At 40.1% G+C, this 12412-nt stretch overlaps 1 protein-coding gene across 2 annotated transcripts in view; it reads left to right on the top strand.

The window, feature by feature from the left end:
* LOC141807994 (electrogenic aspartate/glutamate antiporter SLC25A12, mitochondrial-like) overlaps positions 1–12412 on the top strand; it is a 20656-nt gene continuing 8244 nt past the window's right edge. Inside the window, exons 1-9 of one of the 2 annotated variants that reach the window (XM_074694255.1) lie at positions 1–239; positions 718–771; positions 2452–2594; positions 3373–3488; positions 4890–5029; positions 7962–8108; positions 8629–8767; positions 9660–9753; positions 11511–11595. In XM_074694255.1, the coding sequence (XP_074550356.1) occupies positions 228–239; positions 718–771; positions 2452–2594; positions 3373–3488; positions 4890–5029; positions 7962–8108; positions 8629–8767; positions 9660–9753; positions 11511–11595 (930 nt within the window). In that variant the 5' untranslated portion in view covers positions 1–227. The other variant, XM_074694256.1, reaches the window with a different exon arrangement.

The raw sequence follows: 12412 nt of genomic DNA on the forward strand, positions 1-12412 counted from the left end.
CCGAGCTGACAGGAAATGCTGTAATACATGTGCTGTCCGAGTCCTCTCAGTCTGGGGCATCTCTCTCCTCTCCCCCTCGGCTCCTCTGTGGACAGTCAGGACAGTTTAGGGGCGACACTTTGCTAAATATACATTTGTAACGCGGACCTCTGCTGTCCTGTCATGCCTGCTGTCATCCCGATGCCCAGCGCCTGCGCTAGTCCTCTGCAGCTGACGTCACACCCAGCATGGCGGTCAAGGTGACTCCGTCAATATTTCTTATCAGATATTAATTTTTTAAAGGCAGCAAAGCGGCCGTGAGCTTACCGCTGCCGGACTCGGAGGACAGCATGTCTGTGCGGACGCGTGGGTTAAAAGCGCTTGTTTTTTTACGCAGCGCAGGGAGCCCTTCTCTTTTCTTTCTGCATCTGTACTTAGGCGCATCTCTGCCGGCCTCACAGAGACAACTGTAATTTCTTTCCTCAGCTGCATGTGTTAATTGAGACACCTTTGGCTTTGAGTCGTTTTTGTTTTGTAGTAGAGCGGTTATTTTCTTGTGCATGTTGCTTTTTTATTTCCTGGTCTGACCTGAGTGCGTGTGAGTCTAGGTTAAACAGAGATTGTATCAGCTTCAGGTGCTTTAAACATGTCATAGTTTGTTATGCGATTAGTATGCAACTTGGTGATCATCTGACTGAACTTTTTTTCATAGCAGATTCCAAATTATGTTCCATATAGGTGCAAGCAACGAGAAGAGCAGACCCAAATGACTTGAAGACTATTTTTCTGAAGGTAAGACTGTCACTCAAACATTTAAAGTGTATCTCAACGTGGAAACACACACACATGCATAAAAAGAAACTGTGCAACAAGTGTGTTAGCATGTTGCACTTTGTGAGTGGTGTCTGTATGAAGTCTGTTGGGATGCATATTTCAATAAAGGTCACACAAATGCTTCGACTAATTTTGGATCTGCTTCAACAGAGGACCCCTTTGCTATGCCTTATGTTGCATGAGTTTTAATATGTAGCATGACTACACACAAGCTTTGTCCGCTTTACCCTTCAGCTTATGAAATTCCTATCATTAGTGTGCAGGTTTGTTTACTCCTGCATCATTTGTTTGGAGTACAAACTTGTTTCATGACAGACGCAAATCAGTTTGAGTTACAACTCACTGTATAGTCCCTCTACAGCTCTCTACTCTGCCATAAGAGGGCTGAGTAATTTGTAATGCATATTCAGGTGGAAGAGTTAATTACTGGAAGCTCATTCTGACTGCCTGTATAATTTGATTAAGGACTACTTTATGCCTACTGTGAGGGTGAATGGATACACAATCATGCGCTGGAGTAACGTGGCAATAAATTGCTTGGAATTAATATTTTCACTTAAAACATTAATTCAGCAGAGTGCAGGCGATTGTAGCCCTGAAAACACTTTGCACGAAGGTCTCCTCCCACACTCTCGTGCTGTTTATCTCATGCTCGCAGTACCCCAGCTTGGCTCAGACCCACGAGCGTGGCCTTTCTGTTGCCAGTTCAGACAGCGCTTGTGTTTCCTGAGCTATCTCTGCTCCAACTAGAAACCCAACCCCAGCCCTAAAAATGACCTTCTATCTGAAAGCCTGACTAAGGGCTCAGGTTTAGCTCCGTGCTGCTCTGGCTGTACATATTTTGCTCCAGTCAAGTGACATACCATTGCAACAAAACACTTGCAAGTGTGATAGTTATTGATTAAGTGGTTCCCCCTTTGGTGTACTCTTTCAGTCAAGTGCTGCCTGACCTGCTAAAAATACTCAGCATGATAAAAGTAAAACATAAATAGCTAGAGTATTAAAGTGTGCCTGATTTAGGGGGTCTGATTTACTTCACACCAGCTGCGTTACCAAAAGAAATATACTTAAAGTAAATTAACATTGTTTGAGATATACTTCAAATAATTAGACTGCAAAAATTAAAAAAACAAAATGTTTTCACACAGTGCATTAAGAGTAATAGTACATTGATATAAATAGCTTAATTGGAGATTTTAATTGTATTGATCATCCAGTGTTGGACTAATATCCCAAAGGTGTGTTTCTCCAAGGCCCAAACCCCCAAAGTGGTCCAGTGGAGCTGCTCAGTGGCCAGAGGAGTGTGTGGAGCAGCTTCCAGGTCATGAATGTGTGTTACTGTATGAATGTGAACATGGTGTCCCTGAAGTCAAGAGCCTGGCTCTGAGCACTACTTTCCAAAAATAAATAAATACTCAAACACTGTCCCTCTGTCAACAAAAGCCACAAACCATGAATACAGTTAGTGCATGCAAGACTTTTGTTTGTTTGATGTTTTATTTTGAATTTTTTTTAGCTGTATTTATTAGTTAAACCATGTCATAGAAAAGCATTTTATTGATTTAAGCAACAGTCAGCGGTTCGTCTATGCACGTTGAGTTAATGTCACAAACAGCGCTGTCTGTGTGTCCTCTGCAGTATGCCAGTGTGGTGGAGGATGGGGAGCATTACATGACCCCACGGGACTTTGTGCAGAGTTACCTGGGTCTGCATACACAACCTCAGCACAATCCTAAAACAGTGGAGCTGATAGCTGGAGTGGCTGACACCACTAAAGATGGGTGAGTACATACAATGCATCGTGCATGTTAACAGCAAGCCTTTCCTCTGAATATCTTTATATCCTTCGCATGTGGAAGTAAGGAAACGCAAAAAGGAGTCTCACTTATGTAAGCCCTCAATTTTGTCTCAGTTCATTCCATTTATTTAAAATCAACATTAATCAATCCATTCTTGTATTCTGAATGATTTTCCTCTCCAGCTCTATTTACCTGTTACCATTCAATGAAGCACAGGGGCAGGCAGATGCCAAATAGACTGTTAATGAGTAATCCCAATGATGTTTGCAGTGTCTTTCAAGTCAATTTTACACCCTCAGCTGATCAATTTAAACCCAGTGATAAGATAAGCTGATTGTGGTTACTTGAATGCGAGTAGATAGCAGCAGTAAGAGTTCCACTGTGGGGAAAATACAACAATATTCCTTTCGAGGAATCACATTCAGTGCTTCTTATCCACTGTGACTTGGAGAATTTCCCGTTATTTGTTACAAAGAGGTCAATATGGTCTAATTATGTAGTAAAATGAGCCTTGAAGGTCAGCTTTTCAGACAACATGGGCAAGAAGCCCTCCAGTTGGTTTGTATGAAATCAGATCAGTCTGAAATAAAGCTTAAAGACAGCCACCAAATTGATCATCTTGGTACCCTTCAGTCTTGTTTTGAAAAAGTTATGTGTTTAATTTCATTATCATCTGTAGTCTAGTTCTTAGTTCTTGTTTTTGTTGAAGATACTTGTTATATTTTGTTTGAAAAGTATTCCTTCTTTGTTCTCCAAACAGATTGATCTCTTACCAAGAGTTTCTGGCCTTTGAGTCAGTTCTGTGTGCCCCTGATGCCCTGTTCATAGTGGCCTTTCAGCTGTTTGACAAGACCGGCACGGGGAACATCTCATTTGGTACGTCCATGCTGGATACTGAAATCACATTGGTGTTGGGGTTACTTCATATTTCAATGCAGGAGACTTTGCAAATTAGCATCTTTTTACAGTGAGGTCTAAAGATGTTTTTTTTTTTTTTTTAATTTTTCAAATTTTATTTTGTACCCATGTATTTTAACTTTTTTACTTCTTCCACATTGAAAGGTGTCCCTGAGTGTCTTGAAAGGTGCCATTCTGATAAAATGTATTATTATTATTATTATTATTGTTATTATTATTATTATTATTATTATTATTATTATTATTATTATTATTATTATTATTAATGTGCAGTTCCTAGCAGAGCAGATGTGGTAGAAATTGAATAAAATGTGCAAAACAAAATTGAAAACAGTGTACGATCTGAGGACATACCTACATAAGAGTGGGTCTCGTGTACCACCTTGCAGCCCTGTGTTTTTGTAGTTGTACAGAATGGACAAACGTAAGATACTCAATATATATAAACCCTTGTGAGTTGAATGGCTGCACAAAATCTTCCAATTTGAAGACAACAAAGAAGAGACAAGTTGTTGTGAGCAAAATGATTTGCATTGATAGATGTTTACAATCGTTCAAATTTGGCAAATAGAGGATTATACCAAGCATGCATCACAGAAGCATCTGTCCTCAAGGGCCACTGCTGCTTCACCAAAGTAATAAACGGAGTAGTCCTTTTTCTTCCACACACTGTGACTTTAAACATCCTGTTAACTACATTATGATTTTGTGCAGGTAATTCAATGTATTTATGTTGCTTTTGGTAGTTTTATTATTGTAGTAGCAGGAAGTCGTAATAGTAGCTTATTTGGGTCTGCATTAACAATATACGACCACCAAAAAACACCAAACAGACTTGTGGATAAATAATAGAAAATGTTGACAATGTAAAAAGCAATTGTCCAAAGGTTTGTCAGAGTGTTACATTGAACAAGTGCTTTTCTCACCAAAACGCTGCAGTCAAACGTCCTTTTCAAATTGTTTATGTAAATATACTAGCAGCTTCTTTTCCAAAAGTCTCATCCAAGGATGGGAAGTGAGCTTTTTGAAACATCACATTATAACCAAGGGATGCAGAGTCTTACAAAGAACCTACTTCTATGCTCTGCCTGTGCAATAGGCTCCCATAAAGCAGACTAAAATTGAGAGTGCTGCTCACACAGAGTATTTCCTGTAGGGACTCAAACCTCTCAAAATATAAGAGAGTGAGACTGTCAAGCAGCCTATTCAGCTGTGAGATTCAAATGGACTCCTTCCTGTACTTCTACAAGGTTCACTTCAAGTAGAGTGAGGATGTGAGATGGGAGATGTCTTTTTTTTTTTTTGGTGGGTTTTCTGATCTTCCTCTTGTTATTGCTCACTCATGTCTCACTCTTCCAGAGAATGTGCGCGACATCTTCAGCCAGACCACAGTTCATCACCACATTCCCTTCAACTGGGACTGTGAGTTCATCAGGCTACACTTTGGCCATGAAAGAAACAAGAACCTCAGCTACACAGAGTTCACACAGTTCTTGCAGGTATAGATTTCATCTGTGCTGTTATTATTTTCTGTATCAGGACAAATAAGCTCACTGATGAAACCTGTTTTTGTGTGCGAAAAGCTCCTCCTTGCTCTCTTCAGGGTTCTACACTAAAGTTATAAAATGTCAGGTTTTCAAAATTTAAGGCCCTATTTCCACACATTTGATGTTATAATTTTTCTAACGGCACTTTGATAAATCCTTGAGCACCTTATCAAATCTCCACCATCTATCATAAAGCTTATAAAATGTTTCACAGCTAAAGACACCTTTGCAGTTCTGCTACGATAGCTTCTTTTAACAATAAGCTAGTTCTGACTAACTTGTTGAGTTTCCTTTCATAACTGCTGTGTTAGACGATAACAAGGTTTTGTACACATTCAGAGTAGTCCTCATGTTCGCTGCTGGGGTTTGCTAATGCAAAATAAAGAGTTAAACAGAGTAAGGTCAGCATTTTGATATCACGTAAATGTTAGCATCCTGAATGTAAGCCTGTGGCACCAGATTAGCTTAGGATAAAGGCTGAAAAAAGAGAACAGCTTGTATCAATCTTTAGAAGGCAAAGGGAAATAATTCACCCAGCAGCATCTTTTAAATGGAAGTATAGACTGTACATGATAATCATATAATTAAGCCATTGAGTAAAGAAAAATAATACTACTGGACAATCAAATGTGTAGCTTACAAAAAATAAATGTATTGCTGTATATCTTTTATTCCGAGGCATTTCAGAGCCTGTATACGTAATATAACAACAACCCAAAATTTAATTAAAAAATGTAATAAAGCCCGTTGCGTAAACTTTTTGCCCAGTGTGAAACAACTTGTTACATTTTGGGTCAGTTAAAATTCAGGCTCAGCACTTTTGTTACATTATCAGCCAGTTATTACACGTGAGGCTTTATTACATTTTTATTAAATTTTGGGTCTTTGTTACATTTCCGACTCCAACAAGGCCTCAAGTCATCAATGACTCTGCAGCCCATGAATTTCATTTAGAAATATTTTTAATGGAAATTAAACTCCCCAGTAAATCTAGAAATCATCAGAAAAGTAATTATAACAAAGACTGTAAATTGCAGTCTTAATTTTATTTGGTTTGTGAAATGAGTTTAAAGGAACAAAGTGTGAAAACAATTTATTGTGTCATCCCAGAGTCTCTGCTGGTCGCCTCAGATCCTCAGAATTCTTCTGTGAAAGCCTTGATTTTATGCTGAGCTAAATGGTTGCTGCGTCTTCATTTATCATCATAATCACATAATTATCAGATAAAAGATTAGTAATGAAAGTGAAATTAACTCTTCATGAGATAGTGATGTTTAAAAAGCAGGACCACTGCTTTAATGCTCGTCTTTAAGACAGGATGTAATGAGTCCATGGGACACAGCGTCACAATATTCAAACTCTGAGCGAAGGAACTCTTCCAGACTAGACTTAGAGACGGTTTCGTTCTTGTGTTTTTGATTTAAAAAGAAGGAAGTTGCACTTCTGGTTTGCATTAAGTGTTGTGCAATTTCTGTTGCTGTCTCCCACAGTGTGTTCTCATCAATGTGATTCAACATTAAGACTCTGTTGTGATCAGGCTGTAGCGACAAAGCAGCTTAGTAGATCAGAGCATGGATGCCTTTATTATTGTTTATAGTTTTGAATTCTAAGATCCCACTTTGAGATATCTTCATACGACATGACTTCACAGTTTGAGGATCCTCCCCACTTACTCCAAAGTGGATAGAGACACTAACAGTGCTCCATGTAAAGCAGAATTTTATGAACAGACTTGTACACAGATCGCAATTTTCTTCTCCACGTCAATACATGTGGATACCTTCAAATAATCACCTTCGTCTCACAGTGAGGCCTTTTTTAACACGCTGAGGGACAAATGGAAATGACATAAGGTGAACAACATGTGATATATGATTTCTTAAGATGATGGATCTGTGGTGTGGAGTTGAACCTTTAGTATTTGTGTCTTGTGGTTTGCACAGTAGCCCAGTGTGCCATCAAGTCACTTAGAGTTATTTTTCTGCTTTACTGCTGTTTGCATGAGACCGAGCACTGAGACTGTGCAGCAGGTCTCTGTACGCCCAGGGTGGAACCTGATTTGGAGTCAGGGGGTTGAGGTCTGTAGCAGAAGCTGGGTGGTCTGAGCGTTAGACAGGCTTTGCTGCTGTGTGGGATCCTTCAGAGCACTCTGTGGTTTATCATACTAGACTGGGGCTTCAACCAGGCCTCGTGTGTGCAGGATTTCATTACACCTTTCATTATTATGTGTTGTTTTTCTGTCATATCCGAGCACATTTCAGCTCTTTTAGCTGAGCTTTACTCAAAACACAAAAGAAAAAAACATTGTGTGGAGTTTGTTTTGTCTCTGTCAGCCTTTGGTTGTTGCAGTTTTTGCTTCAAAACTTCACCGAGTGCAGACAAGAGATGAAATGTTTGTGAGATGTCATATCATCATGAGTTTTCAACAATATAATCTGCAAACACTGTGAGAATCAATCTGCACAGCTGAATATTGTGGTGTGTGATCTCCTGGTTTTATGCGATGAGCTCTGACAGCACACGTTGACCCCGGGTCGGCCTTCCCCCACATCCACATATGATTGCATGGTTGTCATATTGAATCATCTTCCTGTGGACACACCTGCCGGCTGTCTCACCAACCACCCGGCTTTGCTCTGAGATCAGACTTCAGAGAACGTGGTTTTCATTAGTCTCCAGAGAGACGGTGGTGATTACAAAAGCCGGTGTCTGACACTGTCACATCCGATGACTTTTACATCTGCACCACATTGATATTATTATTATTATCCTTAAAAAAGGATCCTTGTGGTGCAGGACTCCTCATCACAGGATCACAGTCTTTGTTTTTTATTTTCTTCAGGTAATAGATTGACCTCCTGTCTGTGTGTGTGTGTGTCTGTAGGAGCTGCAGTCTGAGCATGCCCGCCAGGCATTTGCACAGAAGGACAAGAAAAAAAGTGGCACTATCACCGCTTTGGACTTCAGTGACATCATGGCCACCATCAGACACCACATGCTGACACCATTTGTGGAGGAGAACCTGGTTTCAGTAAGTTTAAAGAATTTATTTTAACAGCTGTAAAACATTTTAAGTGTCTGTAAATGATATTATATGATTAGACTGTAACAAATGACAGTGACATCCTTTAGTTGAAGGAGCTTTTCGCAAGTTACAGGCCATGGTTTTACCATCAAAAGCATTTCTGTCGTAACAAATAAATGTGCCAAAAAAGTAATCAGAATCGTATGGAATCATTAAAGCGAGGTATTGCCCAGCGTTGGTTTGTAACTCAGTGGAGAAGGTGAAATTAAAACAGTTATATTGCTATCATAAAAACCTGAATTTTAACACGTTGGTTGAGACCAAAATTAGAGCAAAAAAAGACTTAATATTTGACTTCAAATGAATCATAACGTTCCTCTGCTGCCCCCTATTGACCCCAGAGAAATCGCTTTTTGCAGGTCAGAAGCTGACAAGTAAAAGACTAGGATGCAGCAAGTTTAATTATAAATAGATTGAGCTTAGAATAAGAGATGAGAAGAAATGCCAAACTTTAAATCTCTTGCAGGCTGCAGGAGGTAGCACCTCCCACATGGTGAGCTTCTCCTACTTCAACGCCTTCAATGCCCTCCTCAACAACATGGAGCTGGTCCGCAAGGTTTACAGCACCCTGGCAGGGACTCACAGGGACACACTTGTTACTAAAGGTACACCTCAGATACTCACTGTGAACTCACTGAAATGTGTGAATTAAAGATGTGATTTGAGATGTGTGATCATGTTTTAACTCTCCTTGACAGTGTGAACTCACAGGGAACATTTACTGTAGCACTAAATCCGTAAGGTAAATGCAGGTTTTTTATAAAATATGTAGACCTGTGTAGCAGATAGTTGTGCGATCAGTCACTTTTTCTTCTACTTGTGTTCCTCATTGAGATCTAAACTGTAGAATGACCCTCTTCTTTCTCTCTTTGGTTGTCCTCTTTTTAGAAAAGTCACATTTGTAAATAATTCTTGTCATATGTGCAACCAAACATATCAGATGTTAAAGCAAACACTCACATGTCAGCCATCAGTCACAGAAAAGTATATCATTGCGGCACTCGAGACCAGAGAGGCAGGCGTGTGACCGAAGGTTGGAACACTCAGACCTGATAGGAAGGTCTTTGTTGAGGAAGTGAATAAGGAACTCTTTTCCCCTCCCTCAACAACAACTACCATTAGGTTTCCTCTGAGAAAGACCACCTGATGGTAATGGAGCTTCTCAGCAGGCAGCAGTAAAGAACTGAATATAAAGCACATATAAAAGAGTGATGCAGGCTTCTGCTGGGAGATTGCATGCTCAGTTTAGTGTGCTCCTGGGTAAAGAGATAAAGCACAAACAGAGCAGATTCAAGAGTTTTACATTTTTCTTTTTGTGATCTCCACAATAGGCGTAACTACAATGACACTACAGCAAACAAAGAATTGTATTTGCAAGTACCGCTGATGTAAATTTGTGCCTAACCACTCAGCTTTTTGTTTGACTGTAGTGCACTGAGGACATTAAAGACTGAAGTTTGCATTACTTCACCTCTCCTTCTCTGTGTCGCTTTGCAGAGGAGTTTGTTCATTCTGCAAATAAGTTTGGTCAAATCACCCCGATGGAGATTGACATCTTGTACCAGCTTGTTGGTCTCCACTCTCACTCTGGGTAAGGCTCATCAAACACTGGATAGTTTGTGTTTTCACTGTCACAGCTTTGTTTTTGTGTTATTTGCTGTGGATAGTGAAAAAAAAAAGTTAGCACAGCCTTTTGCATAATATCCAATTTATCAGATATTTGAAATGACTTTTCAAAAAAAAAATTCAACTTTTTTCTTGTGTACTTTCAGATATTATAGAGTAAATTCTACTTTGATATCCACAAAAAAAAAAACTGTACAAAGCACAGGCATTATTTCATGGACTCTTTTCTGAAACCTTAAAATCACCATGTTCACAGTTCTTACCCCAACTCACTTCTGGCCAGTCTTGAAGCTAACAAAAAGGAGGAGGTGGGGCCAAAGCCTGGCGCCTAATGGCCCTTATTATACCTAATAATGCATAGCTCTTAGACTTCATGTAACTCAAAAAAAGGAGTTATAAAACGGCCCAAGTGGCACAAAAATACAAGGTATAGAGACACAGAAATGGTTTGAGTAACAAGACCTAAGGATGTTAAATTCTGCCGTAAAAACTGGCAAATGATGCGGTTTGCTTTAAATTTGGTGACAGCCTCAAGTGGACACTTTGGGAACTGCAGGTTTTGCGTTCGCTGTCAGGACCACTGATTAACAGTTTTGGTTAATCTGAAGTTCTGATAATTAAAAATTTGCTGCTGCAGGAAGTTGTCCAGCCAAAAAATGTTTTAATGTTCAGCTAGCAAGAAAAGGTAGCACCAAACTGAGCGTGGAAGTGGTTGAGACCCAAATGGAGCTACAAAATACGGAAATTTGGACAATAATTGAATAGCAGTTCTACTCTGCTGTCCTCAGCTGGCCGAGGAAATTCTACTTTTTTGGCTGAAAGCAAGAAATTGAAAGATTATCATTGAATTATCTTAAACCTCCACGTTAACAAGTTTGGATTTTTATGTAAAGAGACTTTACTGTGATTTCATCGCTTAAATTAATTTATCATATCAGACAAGCGGTGAAACATTGCGTTTTACTTCCCAGAGCTGCTTTACTATTCAATTCTTAGTGAATATGATTTAATTTGGGACATTTTTTGATGCAATTCTCTTTTTTCTGTGTACTATTGGTTCATTGTAGCTTAGTATTCCCTCAGCTGACAAGATGAGTATAGACACACTGCACAGCATAGTTTATTAAAAAGAGGCAGTTTTTGTTGTAAAGCTGTTAAATTAGAACAAAACCATGTAGAAAACTAATGAACTGTGATATTCAAACTGAAATCAGCCCAGACTTGAATTCTTTCTGGGCTCTTTACGTTAGTCTCTGCTTAAAGCCACTCAAATGCATTCAAAGCATTCACATAAAACTGTGTTGTTTTCTATTCCATCATGAATGGAATAAAAATGTTACTGGTTTGTTTACTGCCCGTAAAGTTAAAGTTACTGCTCATTAAGTTCAACAACAGTGGCTCCACTGGCTGATTTACAAGACAAACATAAAACATGGAAACAGACTTTATGATGCGTCCGAACAGCAGTGGGGAATTTTTGTGTCTCAAACATTTCGAAACAAAACACTTTCATTGACTTTCTGGGCCACGGGGCACTCATCCAGCTTTGTTTGTCTGTTGTTTATATAAGCTTAAATGAAACTTACAGTAACTTGGAGTTATATGCTCATAAAAAAAAGTTCAGTGGAAAAACTTACATCACTGGCTGTTGCTCACAGAAGATGCAGGGCGCTTTGCTTTTTCCTGGCGTAAATCCCTCCTCCCCTGCTGTTGTGCATTAAGGCGGCTGAACCACGCAGACATCGAGAGGATAGCCCCGCTGGAGGAAGGAGCCATGCCATACCACCTAGCAGAGGCTCAGAGACAGGTATTCTGATGACTCCTCTAATACATCCTCATTCCTTTTATCAAAGCCTCCTCTTTCCCTTCTGCTTCCTCCTCAGACAGGGGCCAAAAAGGCAGAATGCTCAGCCGCTGGATTAGCCGAGTGCCCGTGATTTTCTTCCCTTGTGAAGTGCATTACTTAAACTTCCAGATAAAAGTACACCAATTATGGTTATAGAGGAGGAATGGATTGTTGCATCGCTCCCCTTTATGAAAGGCTCTCCCCTATTTCATTCAGTATAGCTGCACATACACATCAGCTGCAATCACACATCTGAGAGGCTAATAAGAGGCTTTTATCAGTGTGGGGCTCAATGAGTTTTAGGAGCCTTTAGCAAAGGCTGCTAATGGCAGAAGGAGAGTGGGAGTCAAGGTGGATGTAGGAGAACAAAATAGTTCCTGCCTGCCTCCACCGGATGACACGTCTCTGTATCAGGCTGTGGTCAGAGCTTTCAGGCCACTCGTGCTTCAGGGAGTCGTGCTCAGAGGTCTGGAATCTGAGTCCTTTTTGGAGGGGGGATGCTGCAACTCTCAGTCCTGCCCTTCAGTGGAAGTGGGCTAATTGTTCAAACCTTTGATCAAGACCTCGATCTTGTTGGCTCGCAAAGCCTTGGTGGAAGCATCTGGGGTAAGGAAAAGATTGATCTGCTCTCCTCACATGTTCTGGGAGAAGTTACTCACCCCCTCAGTCCACACACACACACACACACACACACACACACACACACACACACACACACACACACACACACACACACACACACACACACACACACACACACACACACACAAACACACAC

Source organism: Halichoeres trimaculatus, unplaced genomic scaffold, assembly GCF_033239565.1.
Source record: "Halichoeres trimaculatus isolate MK-OKI-2021-1 unplaced genomic scaffold, fHalTri1.1 fHalTri1_scaffold_19, whole genome shotgun sequence".
In the NCBI taxonomy this organism is placed as follows: Eukaryota; Metazoa; Chordata; class Actinopteri; order Labriformes; family Labridae; genus Halichoeres; species Halichoeres trimaculatus.